The following is a 22,286-nucleotide window of genomic DNA, read 5'->3' as shown; positions in this document are numbered from 1 at the left end:
TCTCTACTGGTCTTCAGTATACACTGGGATTCTGAAGAAGTGGGCTCTAATGCCAGTGAAGGAGTGGACTTGCTAGCAAGGTGAGAGCAAGCAGGCAAAGAAAAAGCTTCCTCTTCCATGTCCTTACATAGACTGCCAGCAGAAGGTGTAGCCCAGATTCAATCTAGATTAAAGGCTTGCCTTTCCACCTCAAAGCTCTGGATTGGAAGTAGATCTTCACACTTCAAATTAAGCAAAAGTCCCTCACAGGTGTGCCCCTCCATTTTTGGGTTTTAGTTGATTCCAGGTGTAGTCAAGTTGACAACCAAGAACAAGCCATCACTTGACACAAGTGATACTTTCCAGTGCCTTCTGAGTTGGTGGGAGTCTGGCTGTCCCTTAAGGGAAGGGACCTATTATAATTATCTCCATTTTGTTCTTATTGCTAGTTTTTGTTTTTTAGGGCTGGGGATGAACACAGGGTCTTAAGCCCGTTAGGCAAGCCCTGCACATGCTTTCAAGACTGCCCAGCAGCTGCTAACTTAAAGATGGCCTTCTAAAACTCATGTTTTAGGAGTTTTGTTATGGCATCTTCTGTGATGTGGGATTCTCGGGGGGAGGGGTGGATAAAAACCAGCCAGTAGTCACTGGCTGCCTTGCACTCCTGCTCTTGGGCAGCTCGATTTCCAGGTTTATGTGAGTTTTGGTGTGGGGGAGGGGGGAGTGCGTCCTAGGAGAAATTCGGACATGAGAGTTTATTTTTCTCCAGTGCAACCCTTCCCAGCATGCCCCTTCTTCCTCAGACTGCTTATTTTCCAGGACAGGAACATAACACCTCCTCCAAGGTATGTCAGATTCTAAAAGAGGCCTCCTGTTTGTGAGAACTTGTCAGAGCTTCAGTTTCAATGTCATTATTGGGAGGCACCAAGACTGCACGTAGCTCATAGCTAGGCTGAGTTCGTGTTTACCTAACACCTTCCATACCAGTAGATCCCAGCTAGCATACCTGCTTGTGCCAGCACACCACACGGGTTGGGGGTGGGGGGATAACCAAAGACAACACTTTACTTCAACACCCTGCAGCATTGGAGAAATGAGCTGCAAAGATGCCAGCAGTTTGGAGGATGGGAGGGAACTGGTCTTGAGTCGAGACCAACTTCTTTTTTAAAATTGAATTTTCCTGTTTTCCGTTGTGATAAAAATTTATGTAACTTAGAATTTGTCGTTTTAAAAGCCAACAGTTCTGTGGCATTTGCGTACCCAATATTACGAATCCCTGCCAGTGTATCAGAAGATGTCCATCTCCCTAGGACATCTATGCTTTAAGCACTCACTCTCACCCCTACTGCCGCTGCCCCCACCCCTGCCCTGCAGCCACTGGCAGCTTCAGCTTGTAGTTTCCTGTGTTCACACATTTGCCTACTCTGGAAATTTTGTATACTCATGCCTAGCCTTTGGGACCAGGTATGTTTTCAAAGTATATCTGTGTGCATCATGTGCTGTGGCTGAATTCCTCCATGCTACACAGCATAATACTCCTTTTAATGGATATACCACATTTTTTTATTCATTCATCAGTCAATGGGTATTTGGTTTTCCCCCTTGGATGTCTGTGAACAATGCTGGTGTGGGTGTGGGTATGTGGGTATCTTCTGGTTCCATTCTCAGTTATTTTGAGTGTTTTCCCCCTTGGATGTCTGTGAACAATGCTGGTGTGGGTGTGGGTATGCGGGTATCTTCTGGTTCCATTCTCAGTTATTTTGAATGTGTATCTAGGAGTAGAGCGTCTTGGTGATCTCATTGATTCCAACTAGCTTCCTGAGGGGCAGTGACTTCACCATCTTGTAGTCCCGTCATTGATATAATAGGGTTCCGGTTTCTCCACACCTTCTCCAACCCTCATCCTTTTCTGAAAGTTTGTTTTGTTTGCTGTTTTCATAGCCATCCTCGTGGGTGTGAAATGGTGACTCATTATGGTTTTGATTAGCGTTTTCCCAATCATGAATGTATTGGCTGTCTTGGCATGTGCCTGTTGACCAGTGTGCATCTTCATTGTACAAAAGTCTGTTCAAGTCCTTTGTTCATGTTTCAGTTGGATTGTTTATCTTTTTGCTGTTCATTCATAGGAGTTACTTACGTATTTTAAATCCAGGTCCTTATCAGATGTGATTAATTAGCAAATGTTTCTCCCATTTTGTAGTTGCCTCTTTCTTGCTCCTTTGTAATGTCCTTTGATATATATTAACTTATTTTATATTTTCAAAATTTTGTGTGTGAGTGTTTGACCTCTTGTATGTATGTGTGCCATGTGTATGCATGGTGTCCAAGGCCAGAAGAGGGCATCAGATCCCCTGGAACTGCAGTTACGGATGATTGTGAACCATCATGCGACTTGATATCTAGAATACATGTGAAACCACTATGACTTAACAGCAAGAAGATAAAACATTCCAACTGAAACATGAACATGGATTTGAAGGATGAGTTGACCCCTCGGTCCTCTGCAAGAGCAACAAGTGCTCTTGACCACTGAGCATCTCTCCAGTCCCACTTGTTTCTGGTTTTGTTTTTTGTTTGTTTGTTTAGATGGGATCTTGCAGCTGGGCGGTGGTGGCACACTCCAGCACTCCAGAGACAGAGGCAGGTGGATCTCTGAGTTCGAGACCAGCCTGGGCTACAGAGATAGTCCAGGACAGGCTCCAAAGCTACAGAGAGACCCTGTCTTGAAAAAACAAAAAACAAAAGCAACAAAAAAAAAAATCGATGGGATTTTGCCATCAATTTTGCCCAGGCTGGCATCAAACTCCTGGGCAGAAGTAATACCTGGGCCTCAGCCTCCAAATAGCTGGAGCTACAGGTGTGCACCACTGTGTCCAGTTTAAAGTTTTTAATTTCAATAAAGTTAATTTTATTCTTTGTTTTTGTACTTTGGATACACACAAGAGGCTGTGATCAGCACAGGTGTCCTCAGGCTCTAGGCGCTTAGGGTACTTGAGCTTTCTGCAAACAGTAGTGGGGGCAGTGGTCTTGTCTGCTTAGAATTCCAGCTGCTCCAACCAAGTGCCTCAGGAAAGACTGCCACCCCTTGGTACTGAGCTCTGAGTCTAAACTGGAAATGTCCACAGGGCTGATGTCTGCAGTTTCTCTTGCCTTCTACCTGGGTACACACATGGACTTCCCTCTGTGTGTGTCTGAGTCCTGATCTCCTTTCTTTATGAAGATCACTGCCCATCTGTCTGTCATTTTACCCTATGGCAGGTCCAATCTCCAAGTACAATCCCATTCTGGGATTGGCTTCAACATGGAGAGAGAGGTGGAGAAGGGAAATAGAGAGATATCTGCCTGGTGCAAAAGAGCATATGCACTATGCCTGATGCCTCTGGGAGAGGAACAAACCCTCTGAACACAGAAGGCCCCTCTTGCCCCTTCTCTCAGTCTGAAGCTGTCTGGATTCCTCAGAGAGGTATTGGGATGACCTGGGCCCTGACCCTCTTTGCTCTCTTGCAGGATGAATGAGCGTGACCGCCTGATCAAGAGGCTCAGCAAGAAGACACCCCCAACCCTCTTCCGAGCAGGCTCCATCCAGCAGTGTGTCAGTCGTAAGTGACAGTGGGTAGCAGTGGGTGGCAGGCAGCAGGGTGAATGAGGCAGCCAGGCCAGGGATGGTTGTCACACTTGATAGAGTAAGAATACTTTCTGAGAGCTGAAGGTGGGTGCTCACAAAGAACACATATTGATAGTCGGCTGGGCAGTCCAGCTGAGGTCTGCTTGCCAAAGGAGACTTTTTCAGTGGAGAGATGTTGCTGGATTTTCTTTTACTCTAGCCCCACATTGGGAGCCAAGATATTGTCAGTTGTTTTTGCTCTTGACTCTTTTGGGGGCCCTGCCACCCAGCTCCCAGATGAAATACACACAGAGGCTTATTCTTAATTATAAATGCCCAGCCTTAGCTTAGCTAATTTCTTGCCAGTTTTTCTTAACTTAAATTAACCCATTTTACTTTTGCCTCTGGGCTTTTTCTTTTATTACTTCTGTATATCTTTCTTTCACTCTTACTCTGTGGGTGGCTGGGTGGCTGTGTGGCTGGGTGGCTGGCCCCTGGTGTCCTCCTCTCTTTGTTCTCTTGTTCTTTCTTCTCCTCCCAGATTTCTCCTTCTGTTTATTCTCTCTGCCTACCAGCTCTGCCTAACCTTTCTCCTGCCTTGCTATTAGCCATCCAGCTCTTTATCAGACCATCAGTTGTTTTCAACAGGCAAAATAAGGCAGCTTCACAAAGTTAAGCAAATGCAACATAAAAGAGTGCAACACATCTTTGCATCATTAAACAAATGTTCCACAGCACAAACAAATACAACACATCTTAAAATAATATTCCACAACAGAGAGAGAAGGTTGGCGTCATGTGACCTGTCAGAACTCCACTCCTCTCTGTTTCCCACAGCCCCTAGGAAGGGTATAGCACAGCCCTGGGGGCAGAAAATCAGAAGCTCAATCAGAGAGCATCCATATACAACAGGTTGTAGTGCTGTGTTGAGCTTCTAGGTCATCGCCATGGGTTGTTTCAAGGTCATAGCCATATTGGAAGTGTGAGATGGAAGTCACGGTATGAAGATTGATGGGATCCTCCAAGAACAGCAATCTGCAGAGGTTCCCCTCTGGGCCCACACTTTATGGGTTCCCCTCTGGGCTCACACTTTATGGATCCCCCTCTGGACTCACACTGCAGGGGTCCCTCTCTGGATTCACACTGCCTGGGTCCCCCTCTGGACTCACATCACTGGGTCCCCCTCTAGACTCACACTACAGGGATCCCGCTCTAGACTCACACTGCAAGGGTCCCCCTCTGGACTCACACTGCAGGGGTTTCCCTCTGGATTCACACTGCATGGGTTCCCCTCTGGACTCACACCACTGGGTCCCCCTCTGGACTCACACCACCAGGTTCCTGTCCTGCCACTTTACCTCTCTGTGTCTGCATTTGTAAAATGTGAGAACCCAGCTGGGGTTGTTGGGGGGATAAAATAAGATCATATATATAGGGGTCTAGAAGATTGTTGGCCCTAAAGAGTTCCCAACTCTTTATGGGTTTTGTTCAGTTAGCTGAGGAGTTCTGGATAGTGTATGTATTTCTCAAAGTTTCTACTTTTTCCTCTGGAAAAAGAAAATACAACTATATGGCATCCTTACACATTATCACATGAAGTATCTAAAGCCTTCAGGATGGATACATTCATACTGTGGACCACACTGCTTCCCCAACAAATATCTTGGAGTAATCACAGAAAGAATATGTACAGCCAGGGCCAGGAGACCAAGGCAGGAGGATCACAAGTCCAAAGCTACTTAAACTAAAAAGTGAGTTCAAGGCCAGCCTGGGCAATTCCGTGAGATCCTATCTCAAAAAGTGAAAAGAGGCCTGGAGACAGGGCTTGATGACAGGCCTCTTACTCAACCTGCACAAGGCCGAAGCTCATTCTACAGTATCAAAACAATTACATGTGTTCACATATATCTAGGTGGAAAGTTATAACTATCTTAACAACGACCTCATATTTTTCTTAAGTCAACACTTGATAGTCAAAAAAGAAAGTCTGTTGAATAAGTGCAAGAAGTAAGACAGCTTCTAAAACCATACCACATTTATTAAAAAAAAAAAAAAAAAAAAAAAAAACTCTAATGGAGGGCTGGAGAGATGGTTCAGCAGATAAGAACACTAGCTACTCTTCCAGAAGACCCAAGTTCAATACTTAGCACTCACATCGTGGCTCAGAACCATCTGTGACTCCAGTCCCAGGGATTCTGATATCTTCTTCTGGCCTCTGCAGGCACACAGGGTGCACAGATACATATTTAGACACACACCTATACACATAAAAAAAAACAATAAATAAAAACTCAAAAAACTTTCAATCCTTAATGAGTAGTACTAGAGCCTATTAAACAACTTAGATTGCTCCTGCCATTCCTGATGAGACTTTGAAGTGCTCAGAGCTCTGACTCTAAGAAGGCCTGTGGAATGGCCCCCTCCAAATGTCCTGCTGTCATAGACCCCAGCCTCCTTGGAAACCCGAGAGGCTCTGATCTGCAGTGTTCTGTCACCACGGTTAGTATAAGGGACAGAACTGAATTAAGTCAGGATCTTTAGCAATGATTAGAATTAGGTTCAATCTTCAGGGCAGAGCCCTCATAACTGCATCCTGGGACTGTGTCAGGGAAGGGGACAGAGAGACAGAGACCAGAAGTCATGTGCAATCCCTGTCTCTTGCCATGTGATGTATTTGTACTACCTTAGAGCCCTGCCACCAGGCCCCACCACTAGGTAGGGTCTCTCCACCTTTAACATCCACATCTGTGAGATGAAATAAATCTTCTTACTTCATAAGGTTCTCAGCTTTGAATGTTTCATTATAGTAACAAAAAAATAGACTAACACAGCTCTTAACACTATTTATACTGCCAGTGTACAATACTAATAACTGAGATCAGTATTTCCTACACAATCTAAATTTCCTCATCAGCACCACAGTTTGCTTCGTCTCTGAAACTCTACTTTTATTAAGCTACTATCAGATCTCAGGGTCAAAGGAATAGAATGTAAGAATTTTATTCTAAAGTTTTGTGGTGGGGGATCACTTTACTTTATCAACTTCACCAAATGTTCCACCCCAACAAGACAAAACAACTGAAGAATAAACCACACACCACTCTATCTCTGCCCCTCCCATGAGCCTGTATAGATTCTGGCAAGATCTAGGAGCAGGGGCCAGCCAGGGAGGTTCCCAAGTTAGGGAATGCTTCCTCCGGTCCCCAGCTCCCACCAAGACTTCCTGAAGATGAACTCAAGTGGGAAATGCAAGGAGCTGGAGCTTCTCCCTGACTCCCCAAAGGGATGCAAATACCAGTTACATGTCCCCCAAATTAACCTAGAAAGAAACCCTGCTTCCTGGTCAGGCTTCGGAGCTGGCAGGTGGAGTCAGTGAGTGACCCTGGGGCTGCTTTCCAACCTAACTCTCATAAGACTTGGAGAAATTTCTAAAAGGAGAAATTTTCTGCCAGGGAAACCCTGACACCATTCTAGAACAATTATACCAGCACATTCTCCTGTCCTCCTTCTCTTTTGTACTCAAGGAGGGACAAGAACCTTATGCTAGGCAAGTTTTCTGCCACTGATTAAGAGGCCCAGAGCTGTTTTAACTTCCTATCTTGAGATAGCTTCTCAATCGGTTGCCCTACCTGGCCATCCTTCTGCCTTGAGAAGGGCATTTGATAACACTCTGCTCACCTGAGACCAAGTCAGGATGAGAGCATTACCTGTCTCTCTGAAGAGAAGCCTAGAAACCCTCACCTAGAATTAACTGAGGCAGCCCCTTGCCAGCCCACAGGACACCTATAGCCATGAGATTAAGACCCTTCCGGAGTTGGGTGGCCAAAAGGATACCCCTAACTAGTCTTAATTATTCATTTACCTATATTTTGATAGCCCTAATAATATTTATGTTTTAACATTCATTCATTCACAACCCTCATCCATAAGCCCCCATCTTAGTTAGGGTTTCTATTGCTGCAACGAAACACCAGGACCAAAATGTGAGTTGAGGAGGAAAGGGCTTATTTGGCTTACACTTCAGCATTGCTGTTATCACCAGAGGAAATCAGGACAGGAACTCAAACAGGGCAGGATCCTGGAGGCAGGAGCTGATACAGAGGCCATGGAGGGAGCTGCTTACTGGCTTGCTTCACAGGACTTGCTTAGCTTGCTTTCTTACGGAACCCAGGACCACCAGCTCAGAGATGGCACCACCCACCCTGGGCTGGGCCCTTCCATTGATCACTAAATGAGAAAATGCCTTATAGCTGGATCTCATCGAACTATTTCGTCAACTGAGACTCCTTCCTCTGATGACTCTAGATTGTGTCAAGTTGACACAACAAAACCAGCCAGTACACCCCCTACATGCACACACACACACACACACACACACACACACAACAAAAAGCAAACAAACAAAAACGAAACAAAAACCATCAGGCCCTAAAAATGTTTTAGCAGTTTTCAAGGATGATGCAACCTGGAGCCCTCAAGAAGGGCTGGAGCTATTAGAGTTAGGGCATGTCTTGTCCCAGGCCATTTCATCTTAAAGAGAAGCAAACCCAAACCCAGACAGCTTCAAGAGTCTGAGGTTACAAAGTCTAGTAATGGCCAAGCAAGGACAAGAAGTTCCCTTTTGTGCCCCTGGATCTCCAGCCATCTGGTCACCATCCAAGATACATGCCCAGCCAGTGGAGAATGACATCTTCTTAGAGGGAGCACAGTGGTCCTCTCCCCTCTAGCCTCCTTTCTAGAATCTCTCTGGGAAGCCTGCCCTTGGTCACAATGGCTTCCTTCAGACTAAAGGGTCTCCCCTGGCGGGTTGCAGCAGCCACAGCCACAGGGGAAGCCAGAGGCATCATTCCAGCAGTACATCCCATCCAGGGGCAGCTGCTGGGACAAAGACACACAAAACATTCCTTGTTAGAAGACTAGAGAATAAACGTTGTCAAGTTTAACTGTGGTAAAGCAATCCTGGTACCAAAGGACACACTGGGGTTGTGTGTGCGTGCGTGTGTGTGTGTGTGTGTGTGTGTGTGTGTGTGTGTGTGTGTGTTGAACTAGATTTTGCTTTGAACCATTCCAAGGAAAAGGCTGTCCTCTTGGGCTGCAGTAAAAATGCCTCACACAGCACACCTTGTGGGTGGTCAGGACAGGGACCTGGACAGAGAGGAGGCAGAGGGGAGCAGCCCCTCCCCTTCGCAGAGAGCTCCAGCAAGCCATGGCCCATTTTCAGAAGATCTTTGGGAACAGGGGTGAGACACAGCCTTTGTTCCTTACCTCACAGAAGCAGGATGTGTGGAACAAGGCCACCTGTGTGGACATCCCAAGAGGAAGCCCCTGTCTCCAGGGCCTGAGGGCAGGGTGTGGCCTCAGTGGAAAGTCCCACCACCAGGCTGGCTTCTGCCTCTACTCACTTTTGGGGGGTCCCAGGTATATGTGGAGGTTGGAGGATGACTTTATCGAGTCAGTCTCTCCTTCCACCTTTATGTGGGTTCCAGGGATCAAAGTCAGTTCCCCAGCTTGCATAGTAAGCACCTGCCGAAGCCTCTCTCTTCCCAGCCTCCACCTGGTTTTTGCCTGGCTATGGGACTCATGCTGCACTGGGATCTGCTTCCCTATGACTCCCACAGGGTGGGACTTCCTGTTTTAGGGGATTCATCTTTGTTGGAAACGGAGGCAGGAGCGTGTGTCTCTGGGGTCTGCGCTCACACTGGTAGATTTCCCTACCTTCATTGCTCTCAGGCTCCCTGCCTCCCTCCTCCCTCCTGTGACTGCCAGGTCTGAAATAGCCTCCCTACTGCTCAGACCCTGTGACCTCAGGGGACCCGCAGTGTCTATGACCACTATGTATAGGAATCCTTGGGGTCTACCCAAGTCTTTAGGCTTTCTGGAGAGTAGCTAGCAGGCTCCTTCTCCTGAAGGGCAGGAAGCCAACCTGAGGGCAGGGCTTCTGGGTTCTGGCCGCACAAATGAACAATAGCATGGAGTGTCGTGTCCCACCCCCACCCCCCCGCCAGCCTGCCCTGCTGGAGACTGCCTTTACACACTGCACACTTTACTCTCCGTCAGACAGCTGAGGAAATTAACAACCCGATCAACCAGCTGACAGCTGCTCACCTTGTCGGATTTCTTTTTCTCCTTTTGGAGAATATGGCAGGAGGGCAGGGGTATAACTCTGGGAGCACTTAGCTAGAATGCAAGAGGCCTTCGGTTCTATTCCCCATACTGCAAAAAAGAAAAAAAAAAAAGTTTAAAAATAGCGTGTCAGTGATCAGACAGCTCCATTGATAAAGCGTAAAAAGGAAGACAGAGGTGCCTTAGAACCATCAGGATTTGACTGTGCTGTCTTCTGGCCAGGACATGGAACTGAGCCATGGGACTCTTCTGTCCCTCGGCCACAGCAGGAGTTGTCAGAAGTGAGTAGGTCACACTGCCCAGCTTTGCTTCCCAGCTCTGTGACCTTTGGCAAGTAAAAGGAGTCTCGGGGCCTTAATTTGCTCAACTATGAAATGGGAAGGTAGTATAATGTGTTGTAGATGGGTGGCGTCCTTGGGGTTGTCAGTAGGCGGAGTCCTTGAGCTGCTTTCATGCAGTGTGTACAACAGTTGTGATACTTGCTTTGATGGTACTCTGTGAGGCCCAGTCCTTCTGAGGTCATGACACCATTCATTAAATCTGCCCTTCATGTGTTCTTTCTCCTCAGTCACTCAGAAACAAACCCACTTCAACTGCTTACCCACCAGAAGCAGCCCAGTGTATGAACTGGAACTCTCCAAGCATGCTCTGTGTTTTGTCGGCCTCCCTCTTAGGGGTGTCTTTCCTGACACATTTATGGCCTCAAAAATAGATAGCATCAGGCAGATGGGGGGACTTTGCCTCTTGATAGGTGGTAGGGTAGTGGGGCATGGCCCACTAGCCCATGTTTACATTTACCACACTGAGCCCCCCAGAATTAGAAAACCTACTTGCTGTGGAATGCATGGGGGCATGTAATTATTATGGTGATGGCATTAAGTGGGGAGCTGGAGGGGTGATAGTGCCCCCTGGGCTCTATTCCAGCCAATGGATTAATATTGTCATCCAGGAGTGGGGTGTCACCGCCTCGTGCTGTGTTGCAGTAAGGAAGTCCTCCCCAGGTACTACTGCCTCTTGACAATGGCCTCCCAGCCTACAGAACTGTAAACCTAACAGACTTCCAGTTTATACTGCACCTGGTATTTTCACAGCTGCAGAAAACCAACTCCTTCTTCTCTGAGCCATTGCCACCCCAATTTGATCAGCCCCCTGCCACCACAGCCCCTCTTGATCATGGTCCCCTTTGCTTTTACAGGTATCTTCATCTCAGGTGTCTGTATCCACGGCTAAGAAAGTCCTGTGACCACACAGTTCAATGGGGTCTTCCTGGAAAGTAGTTCATCCTTAGTCTAAAACAGGATTTCTCAACCTGTGGGTCACAGCCCCTTTGGGGTCGAACGACCCTCTCACAGGGGTTGTGTATCAGATATCCTGCATATCAGATATTTACATTACAATTCATAACAGCAACATTACAGTTATGAAGTAGCAATGAGTAACTTTATGGCTGGGGGGTCAACACAGCACGAAGAACTGAATTAAAGGGTCTCAGCATCAGGGAGATTGGGAAGCTGTCTAGCATGTTCCCTAATCCACTTCTGTATGTTTCTCTGTAGATGGGTATGCCTTTTCTCAAGAAGAACACGGAGCTGTTACCCAGGAGGAAATAGTTCGTGCTTATGACACCACCAAAAAGAAGTCAAGGAAGAAATAAGAGGCGATTTTGCTCCAGGGAAAGAGATTCTGTTTGTTGCACGCAGTGTTAACACAGTTTTGTCAGGAGAGACTGGCGCTCGCAGCCCAACACCAGAAAACACATTTCTGTGGCCTTAGCCGACCAGTTTGTTAGCAGCTGTCTGTCCCCTTGCAGTCCCAGAACCCAGGCATCAGGGGAAGCTATTCTCCTAGCTCGTCTGCTGCGCTTGGCCCAACGTTTCCGTTGTTATGAAGCATTCAGCTGGGCTCTGTGAGGTGTGAAATTAAAAACCACGTTTCACCAGTGCTAAAACATCGACACTAGTGGTTCTGGGAGAGTGGAAAGGGGCATTATGTTACCAGAGACCAGTCCTGTGTAATTGGAGCAGGGTACACTTCCTGTTCGGTGCATGCACAGATCATACGAACCTCGCTTTCTGCAGATTGCTCACTCACTTTGATTCCTGTTTCGTTTGTGTGAAGTTGGCGTAAACTTCTTGATTGCAGTGAAATCAGAAAAACTTATGGTTGAGGGACAAACTTGAGAACATTTCCTTGGCTCTTTCAAGCCCCAGCCCCAGCAAAGCAATCAGCCAGCGTTCCATGCCTTCTGCACCCATTTCAGGTGCACGCCTCCAGTCTTACCGTTGCTACCTTGGGTTCTTGTCCTCAAATCTGCTCAGCTGGCCCCTGGGGGTGGTGCCTCCTAGCTGGTAGCCACCCATCCAGGTTCTGTGTGTCTTTGTTCCTCTATACGTTCAGATATGGGTGTCAGAATCTTTCTTCTCGCCCAGCCCCATCCCACCCTGCCCTGCCCCCACTGATGCCCGTTAGCTCCATAACTGAGGAGAAGTGGCTGTCCCAAACCTGGCCTCAATACTTAGCTGTCTTTCTCTGATGGGATCCTGTGGGTGAGGGTGGCAGGCTCTGCAGACCACTTCTGAGCTGGGCCTCCGGCAACCTCTCAGAGTCAGAGTCAGTACCTGCTTCCTAGATGCTCGAAGCACATTTTAGACTTTCTCCAGTTTGGAAGTAAGTGTATGATGGTGTCTGTGTACTGAAGGGGGAAAAAAAATGTCACTGAAATTCTAGAGCCAGAGTGAGCTGGGGGCGGGTAAGCACAGGGCAGAGAGTGGTGAGGAAGAGGAGCCCAGATCTCCCTGGAAGGTGACGAAGGACACAAGACTCAGGAGGCAGACATGGAGGACATTTTCACCATATCTCAATGGAAGTTCTCAAGTCCTACTCTTGATAGACAGTTGTAGCCATCAGCCTGTGTGCACTGTAGGAGAAACCAGACCTTGCTCCTGCAGACATTTTGTTTGGTTGATTTTTGTTGAGACAGAGTCTTACACTGTATGCCAATCTAGCCTTGAACACACATTGTAGTCCAGGCTAGCCTCAAACTCTCTATAATCCTCAGCCTCTTGCATATTAGGATTATAGGTGTGAGTTACCACATCCAGCACCATACACTTCTAATGAAAATAATTCCAAATATTTTCAAGATCATAACTCTAAAAAATATTAACATGGTCTCCTTTCTGTCTCCAGCAAGTTTTAGGCCCAAGGACCTCTTTCTGAATAGTGCTTGGCCTCTAAAACAAGGAAGGAAAGTGTCCGTTCCCAGCTTTGTCCACTGCAGGCCCCCACTCTGAACTGGAACAGAAACTGGATGCCCCAAACCTGCATGTGAAAACTGGAGGCTCTCGGAGAATGTGGGCCGGGTGGCAGCAAGCTCCCCTCCCCTTATTTTGGCAGCCAAACCAGATTTTTGGATGGCTTAAAGTAAATACCTCTGGGTACCTGTTACTGGGTAAAGTGGTACCATACCACCAGGGATGTGTGCTAGCTTCAGAAAGCAGCAGTTGGGCTGGCTGAGCGGCCCAAGGCGCTGCGTTCGGGAAGAAAAGATGCTACACTTTGCTTCCTGATCCTTTACTTTGGGAACATCAGAGATGGATGGGCACTGAAGAAAAACCTTGGTGATCAATTGCATTGATTAAGAAAAGTGATTCTCACTTAGGAAGTGACTGGGATGCTGGCATGGTTTGAAGGGAGGCAGGATGGTACAATTAACAAGAATCTTGGAAGTGACCTCTCTGCTCCCTGAGGCAAGTGAAAAATCTAGTGTGGAATCCTGACAGACTGTACCATGTGGGAAAAACAGCAGAAGTGTGCCTCAGATAAGCAGGGCTAGCCATGGTGTCCATCTTGTCCAGAGAGGTGGGGGCAGAACTGGGGAGAGAAAAGGAAAAACCCAACTACTTCTCTCTCTCTCTCTCTCTCTCTCTCTCTCTCTCTCTCTCTCTCTCTCCCCTTATCTTTCTTCTGTTTTTCTCTCCTTTCTTCCTCTCATTCTTTCTCTTTGTTTCTTTCAACTTTATTTTTATTTATTTTTTTGGGTTTTTTTTGAGACAGGGTTTCTCTGTAGCTTTGGAGGTTGACCTGGATCTCACTCTGTAGACCAGGCTGGCCTCGAACTCACAGAAATCCACCTGCCTCTGCCTCCCGAGTGCTGGGATTATAGGTGTGCGCCTCCACCGCCCGGCTTGTTTCTTTTAACTTTAAAGACTACATTTATTGGAAGGGAAAAAACCCACAACAAACCCTCAACCCTAAGGATGGGATTTTACAACTCAAGACATCCCCCAAGTAATGTCTGCAGATTACAAATCATTTTCATAGAAAATATTTCTGCACAAATTTTGCATGTATTCAGGAATGTATGCGTTGACCTGTACTTTTATTTTAACAGAGAAGCCAAGTAGGACAGCGGGGCACAGCAGCTTTCCTTCAGATGCAACTGTCTGGAAGGGAAAGAGACCCGAGAAGGGCAAATTACCTTTTCCTTGTCTACAACCAACGTTTGTTTGGTTGTTTGTTTGTTTGGTTTGTTTGGTTTGGAGGGCTTTTTTTTGGTTTCTTTGGGGGTTGGGGTTTTTTTAGGTTTTTTGTTGTTTTGTGTTGTTTTTGATTTTGGGTGTTTTTTGGTTTGGTTTTGTTTTGTTTTTTTTTGTTTTTTTTTTTTTTTTTGGTTTTGGTTTTTTGAGACAGGGTTTCTCTGTATAGCTTTGGCACCTTTCCTGGAACTCACTCTGTCACCCAGGCTGGCCTTGAACTCACAGAGATCCACCTGCCTCTGCCTCCCAAGAGCTGGGATTAAAGGTGTCCACCACCACTGCCCAGCCTCAACCAATGTTTTTTTTTCCCCTTTTTAAAATTTATTATATTTGTGTTTTAATTTTACATATCAGCCATGGGTTCCCCTGCCCTCCCCCTCCCTCCCCAACCCCCACCTTCCCCCCAGCTCCTTCCCTCCATTCCTATCTCCTCTAGGGCCAAGACTCCCCTGGGGATTCAGTTCAACCTGGTGGATTCAGTCCAGGCAGGTCCAGCCCCTCCTTCCAGGCTGAGCAAAGTGTCCCTTAGTGCATGAGCTGGCTGTTTGGAACCAACGGTTTTTTAAAAACCCAGTCAGCTGTGGGTCTCTCTCTAAAAGCCCACTTCCTAGCTACCAGCCGATGGAGCCCACTGGAGCAGGCCTTGGTATGCCCACTGCTGCAGCACACTGAAGCAGCACTCCTGAACAGCTGACCTGGAGCTAGCACACTACGACCAAGGTCTCATTTGTCCGTAGTACCCTGACTTCCTGCAACAAGGAAACCTGCCATCTTTGAAGCTGACTCCACAAGGGGCTCATCAATGCAGGCAGGTCAGGCTACTGTGTTGTGAGGGAAGCCCAGACCTTATTCAATAGTTGTTTGTATTATCCTTTATTCTTGAAGGAAGCTACGAAACCAACCCTCTTAAGCAGAAAACCTCACAGCATAGGTCACAGTATAAACCCAAGCACTAGCACGGGCTTCCACGAAGGAAACTTACATAAACCTGAAAACTTACAGATCAAGGCTGACAGCCTCCAACTCAACTCTCCCCACATAGACACCCCTATTCACCACCCAGGCCTATCGGTTGACATACTCTGCCCTCCAAGTGGGGGAGGAGGATACAAAGCTGCAGGAGCAAAAGACTGAGAGTCATGGGGGCAAGAACCAGCTTCTGGTGGCCTTTGAGATCAGGTGTGTGATTTACAAAGACTGTTTTGGGGAGGCTACCACGGTCATTGAGAACAGGAGATGACCAGAGTGACAAGGTTTTGAAAGAATGTGGACATGTTTGAAAGTTTAGATAGGACAGTGTTTAGAAGGGGCAAAACAGGATCTGCAAGACTAGTTTGATTTGCCCTTGAATGCTCCAGGGTAGAGAGACTAGGAGACAGCACAGGACATGGAGGTCTACTCAGTGCGGTTGGTTGTCTCCCTCCTTCCCGTCTCCACCATCCACAGAGGGAGCAGCATACTTGCTTGCAGAACTGAACTTGGAGGCTGAATTCTCCTCAGAAATCTTTGGCTCAGGTGCAGCTCTAGAGTCTTGATCCTTTTGCAATCTTTCCTCGACCCCTTCCAGCGGTCTGTGTTCCCCCATCTCCAGGACCACAGCTGGGCTTCCCACTCCAGCCTTTTGCGGCACTCACCCCATCTACTTCGGTTTCTTCTTTTCTTGCTGGTCCTTCCTCAGAGGGCTGAGCCAGCCAGAGCTGCTTCTCTCTGTCACTTGTCGGGGACTGCTGCTCTGTGTCTGAGCTCACACGAGGGCTAGCATGACCTTTAGAGACCCATCAAGTTCAGCTTTAGAGATTGGAGAGTGACAGTCTTCTTTAGAGAGTGGTTCATTTTTCTAGAGACTTCTAGCGCTCTCTCTCTCTCTCTCTCTCTCTCTCTCTCTCTCTCTCTCTCTCTTGTGTAATTCTGCCAGATGTGACTGAGGCCCCAGTCTGTGATGACTCACTTCCTGTCCTCGACCGTTCTCTTTCCTGAGTTTTTTCCCTTGGCCCACTTGGTGTCTCTCCCAGGGTCAGCCGTCTAGTTTTGGCTCATCCAGCTGACGCTGCAGCTCCTCCTGCGACTTCCGTGGTCCCTCTTCAGCTTCTCTTCCTCTAGCAGCTGTGTCAACAGGCTTTGCCTCTCCAAAGACAGAAGCTGCTCAACTAGCAGAGGAATCATCTTCCTTGGGAATACTCCAAGTTTTTCGATTCAGTTTGGGGTTGTTGGGGGACAGACCTCTGTTATCATGCCTATAATTGTCCCAAGAGTAATCATCCCTGGAGCTCCATGACTGACCACCCTGTCTGTCATACCTGTCTTCATAGCAGTCCCCATTTCCTCTGTAGTCATCAACCCTACAGTACCCACTACCAAATGCTCTTCTGACTATCCTGGAGTCATAGCCACTGTCATCGTCTCTGCTGCCCTGGTCATTACAGCGATCCTGGCCATCCTGATACCTGTCTGAAACCCATCCTGATACCACTCTGAATTGTACCAATCTCAACACTTGTCTCCAAAGCTATTGTCACCTCTTCTAAATGGGTAGTCCTCAAAGCTGTCTGCAACAGGGTGAGTCCTCTGGTCTGTGTCTGTTTTGTTAGAAACTAAATTTCTATCTCTACCAAAAGAATGATCACCCCTGTCTGTATCCAGTGCTTGATCAGCAACTCAAATTTCTCCTCTTACCTAGAGACTCAGAGCACTGAGCAGAGCATGCGGGCCTTCAAATTCTGCATAGCCAAAACCTTTCAACCGGTCTAGATTGCTGAGTTCACACGGCAAGTGGATTGCACTGATATCTCATCCTCTAAAGAACTCCTTAGTGGAGTCTTCTGTCACATCATAAGGCAGGTTCTCTAGGAAAATGGTGTAGGGTGGCAATTTGGGAAGACAGCTCTGGTGGGTATTTGGTTCCTGAGCAGCCCATGGAGCAGTAAAAAGGACAGAACAGTCAATTAGAGGCGCTCTATAAACACCGTCATCATTATTATGTGGAGTTGTTGACACGTCTCTTTCCAGATCATCTGTTTCATCAGCCCAGCTGACTGGTTTGGGGACCTAGGTGCTTCCTCCACCATCTTCAGCCAGAAAGTCTGTTAGGGAAATGGTCTTCCCTTCTGAATCTTCTGTTTTGCTGAGGCTGCCATGTCGGGAGGGGAAGAGAGGATGCCCAGGCCCCACTATTCATTTACATCTGGGAACTAAACCCATTTGGAAAGATGGAATTAAAACCCAACTTTTTGTCAGGTACTTAGCCTACTCTTGAACTTGCAGGCTATTAAATCAGATTAGTGAATGAAAGTGTTTGTTTGGGGTTTTAGTTTGTTTGTTTTCTTGTCTTTGGACTTTACAGTGTGCATTTTTCCGGAGCGTATTTTCTTCTTTTGAGAAGTAGACTAAACACTCTCCACAATAATGAAGTATACAGGCAAGAGAAAACATTTCTGGGAGGGATGTTTTCTATTTTTTTCCGTCCTAATTAAACTTTCTCCTAGCCAAATGACTAAATTGGGTTTCTAGGCAAAGCAGCAGTCATGGAGTGTGGTGTATACTATTTATGCAGGGCTCCCTGGGGAGCCGTGTCATTTGTCCGTCTTTAAATTGAGGTCAGAATGTCTCACACACAACCCCTCCCTGGGGAACACAGTGGACTGGACTAGGTTGCACACACTGGCTGTCAGCTCAGTGGAGATGTCATGTGGGACATGTCACTCCCATCACATAGTTTGTGACTCTTGGGCTGGCAGGTCACATGTGGTCAGCACTGCCAGGCCTGCCTCTGGATTGATCTAAGAGGGATCTAGGGCTAAGGATGCTCACAGAAGGTTCGTCTGTAAGGCTAGATCCTGTTCTTGAAACTGTAAACGGCCCAGCCAGTATCCTTTCCACTTAGTTCTGGGTTCTCCTACTCTCCTCACACCCAGAGGGGTGACTGCCATGTGGACAATGCAATCATTGGAGGCAATACCCTGCTCAAGTCTACCAGGCAGTCTGGTAGCACTGCCTGGCTGGTCGGGGCCTACCGTGTGATACTCCGGGAAGCAGAGCTGATGTGTCTGCTCTGTCTCGGTGAAGAATGTTCCAGATTCCTAGATCAGTATTACTTTCCCCAATTCCCAACACTCATGCAAACACAAAAACAAAGACATGAGAGGTGAGGTATATGACTGCTCTGGTGAAAGTGGCCATGCTTCTTCAACATATGTAAAGAAATATACTAGACAGTGAACCTGGGCTTCAGCAGAGCCCCGCTGGGCATCTTCTTTTCTTTGACAAGCCTTCAAGTACACACAGCGAAAATCAATACTGACTAATCAAGAAGCAATGAATGACTTGTTGTTGTTTTGAGATAAATTCTTATGTAGTCCAGGCTGGCTTTGAACTCACTATGTAGCTGAAGCTGCCCTTGAACATCTGACCCTTTTTGCCTCCTGAAAAGTGTTTTATTGTATGTTTGTTTTGTTGTGCTGGGGATGGAACTCAGGGCCTCATGAATGCTAGGCTAGTGTTTGCCATTGAGCTATGTATGTTCCCAATGAGTGAATGTTTTTGTTTGGTGTTTTGTTTTGTTTTGTTTTGTTTTAAGCAAAACTAGGTAACAAGAGTCTGAAAATGTAAATGGATATATAGGCTTTCGGGTCGATTTTTTTTTTTAAATAAAGAAAGCTAACATCCATAATCTCTCATTTGTTATAGTAATGAGCTTTTCTTTTGAATCATAAGGAAGATAATTTTCCATCAGCTGTTTGTGTCTTGGGATTGTGTCTTAAGCTATAAGTCCAGTGTCTGCAGCTCTGCTGTCAGATGAGGAGCCTTTGTTGGGAACATGTGAAAGGACTGAACAGTTTGGCCAGGGTTTGAATTACTACCCCAGGGTCATTGTCCCAAAGTCATCCAAGGAGTGCTTTAGCCTCAGCATCTGAAATGTAGCCTTCATCTCCTGGGGTCTTTAAACACTGAACAGGGAAACTGGTCAGACAGATCTGAAGTGATAACTTAATAAAGAAATAGGTTCATCAGGTCAAATCAAAAGGTGGTATGCCATCTGGTGTGACAGTACACACCTGTGATCCCAGCCCTCAGGAGGCTGAGGAACAAGAATTAGAGATCAGCCTGGGCTACATGGTGAGTTCTAGGCCAGCCTGGGCTACATGGCTACACCCCTGTCTCAAAAAAATAAATAAATAAACAGAACAGATGTCATATTCGCTGCATGAACATGCTTAAATCAACCAATGTAACAACAATGGGAAAGCTAAAATAAAGGCCCCTCAAAATAAGAAAGTGTGCATCAGTTGGCTGTGTGGGTAATTCTGCGTTGGCTTCAAGGCTGTTGTCTGTGTCAGTACAGTAGGGGGGATATTAACTCAGGCTAGCCTTAACTGGAGGTCATCATGAAGGCTTTCCCATGGGCAACAGAGGTACAAGCCCAAGATTCCCACAATGGCACTATTAGGTGTACCTCAGAAAGCGAGACCAGTACTCAATGTGGTGTAGGGTACCCTTCCTTCGTTCGTGCACGTTTTTCTCAACATCCATGTCCATCCTTTCCCCTTCCATGAGTTTCACCAAATACCATGTCCCAGACTGTGTGTGCCCTGGCTCTTTTAAAGCTCCCCCATTGACCCAGGATGAGTGACTTCATGCATAGGAAGAGGAGGGTGTGGAAGCAGTAGAAGTCCAAGTGGTCAGAAACTGTAGACCGCGAGCAGAGAGGTGAGAGGTCACCCCACCCGCCAGCCCAGCCTTGGGAACACCTCAGCCATCCCCAGGGAGAGGAGACAAAGGACTAATTCTTTTTCCACCCAGGCCGGCTCCTGTTCAGATGACAAGCTCCTGTTCTTGCTGCCTGAGATATCTACTCCTCTCCCTCTCCCAGGCATCAGACCAAGAAAAACTTGCTCACGGGATTAGCCACAGGCATTTCTTCTGACCTGGCTAGGAAGAGAGGAAGGAGACCTGTTTGAGAAATCAGGAACAAAGTGTCAGGTGGCTGTGATTTATGGCAGAGACGGGAAGAAAAAAGTTGAAACAGCATCACTACCCAAACCATCCTGCCCTGGAAAGCAGAGGTCGGGAGGGCTTATCAAAAGCCGGGAGCCCTTCCTGGTGGTACGTGCCTGTGATCCCAGCACTCTGGAGCCTGAAGCAGGCGAATCAAGAGTTGGAGGCCAGCCTGGGCCACAAGCAAGGTCTTATAAAATAAGATAAATAAAAGGTTTGTGCAGGGAAGAGTTTCTGATTTCCTGTGTTGGAAAGAGGGCAGAATGGGGCGGGGGGGGGGGGGGGAGCTAAAGCGGTGACCCACTTGCCGTGGGGTTGGACTGGATCCAGCTGTGTTCCTAGAGGTAGCTAGGTATGTGCTTACAGGGCAAGCAGCAGACACCAATTTAAAAAAAAAAAAAAAAAGGAAACCTGCCTGGTCATGGAGTCTCTCCCCTTCCAGCAAGATCCCGGCAGCATAGCCCATAACTATGTACAATTATCCTATGGCAATTACAAACAAGATCCCTGTGCTGGTAAAGACTTGTCTGGTGTTCTAGTCATAAAGACTATGTAAAGCCTGAGCCTCCCGCACCCTCTCTTCCTTGCCGAGGATGGCCAAGTGCATGCAGACCAGCTTGGGGGTGGGGGGTGTTCCTCCCTCTGTGCCTCCTTCCCAGAGCAACGCAGCTTGCACAGCAAGGGTCAGCCGGGGGGGGGGGGGGGGGAGGGGGGGGACGGGACACGACACCACATCCTAATGAGACTATGGGGAGGGTGTGTCTCTCATGTCAGCAAAGCCTGGTGCCCCCTGGCTCCTGTTAGATCTGTTCTGAGATTGCTCCAGTACTGTTTACCAAGGACAGGCCTTTACCTAGCCATGCCGAGGGAAGCTGGCTGGGGGTCCTGTTAGACTGTCTCCCAGCAGATAAGTGAGCGCAACTGTGATATGTGCAAGTTTTCATTCCCTCTCTCCGGAAGTGTAATGATTTCCAGTGCTGTTAAGGTCAGCTGGTTGTGAGGTGACAGCAGAATGGTGGTATGACATCAGTCTCCCTCCTGGAAGGGAATCCATGCCAACAATGTCTCCTTGTACGTTGGTTTTATTGATTAGGCTTTGACCAACCCTGTTAACTGGCGTATGTCTGCACAAACCCATTTCAAATAAACCTTTGGTTAAAGCAGAAGACTAGACGGTCCTTTTGTCCCCCACAAGAGGTTACTACAGCCAGGCCTCTTCAGGAGAAAAGGCCGCACCAGGTTTTGATGCGTCAGTCAAAGGGAAGAACTGTATCAAGAACAGTCCTCCCTCCCGGTTCATATCCGAATTCCTGTAAACCGGGAGGGAGATGTTCACACTCCGTCAGGAACAGCATCGACTCACGACACGGGCATTTTACCCTCTCCTTCCAATGTAGGGATTAAACCCAAGGCCACTGAGCAGCACCCCAGCCTGGTGGTGTTATTTCACAGGTCTGTGTTCCATAAATCTATTCTGAAAACCCAAAGGTCCTCCTCTCTGCTGCCTGCCATCATTGCCCTTCCCTTGTTCCCTCTGGTTCACAGTGCTAGGAGTCAAATGCAGAGACCCCACACGCTAGGCAAGCATTCTACCATTCATCTATGGCCCCGGCATCTAACCCCAAAACTTTAAAAACCTGATGTGAAGCCACAAGTAGAAATAAAATGCACACTCTGAAACTTTATTTCATTGACAACATTATTTTAAAAGTGCGCTGCAAAGCTCCCTTCTAGGACACTGCTGGTGGCAGATGTTTCTAATAAGGGATGCTCAGTCATCCCGGTTTCATTTCTGTGGCTGTGATAAGGCAGCCTGACGAAAAGCAACATAAGGAGAACCGAGTTTATTTCAGCTACAGTTCCGGGTTCTTAGTCCGTCGCTGTGGGAAAGGCAAGGCAAGCATTTCAAGTATCTAGTCACATCACATCCACAGTCAGGAACAGAGAGAGGTAAGTGTGTGCCAGCTTGTTTCGTGCTCAGCATGATTTCTGCTCCACACAGTTCAGGACCTAAGGAATGGCCCCACCCACAGTGGACTAGTTGACTTAAT

The 22,286-nt window shown here is 47.3% G+C and overlaps 1 protein-coding gene and 1 pseudogene across 3 annotated transcripts in view; one reads left to right on the top strand and one right to left on the bottom strand.

Annotated features, from left to right (window-relative positions):
* The window catches only part of Atp8a2 (ATPase phospholipid transporting 8A2), a 574,910-nt gene extending 562,203 nt beyond the window's left edge, over positions 1-12,707 (top strand). For all 3 annotated transcript variants that reach the window (XM_036199222.1, XM_036199220.1, XM_036199221.1), the window contains exons 36-37: positions 3,487-3,578; positions 11,263-12,707. In XM_036199222.1, the coding sequence (XP_036055115.1) occupies positions 3,487-3,578; positions 11,263-11,360 (190 nt within the window). In that variant the 3' untranslated portion in view covers positions 11,361-12,707. The remainder of the gene's footprint in view (positions 1-3,486; positions 3,579-11,262) is intronic.
* Positions 12,708-15,633: 2,926 nt separating this feature from the next.
* LOC118590746 lies at positions 15,634-19,776 on the bottom strand (annotated as a pseudogene).
* Between the last annotated feature and the right edge of the window lie 2,510 nt (positions 19,777-22,286).

Source organism: Onychomys torridus, chromosome 9 (genome assembly GCF_903995425.1).
Source record: "Onychomys torridus chromosome 9, mOncTor1.1, whole genome shotgun sequence".
Taxonomy (NCBI): Eukaryota; Metazoa; Chordata; class Mammalia; order Rodentia; family Cricetidae; genus Onychomys; species Onychomys torridus.
This window is presented reverse-complemented; position numbering and strand designations above follow the sequence as displayed.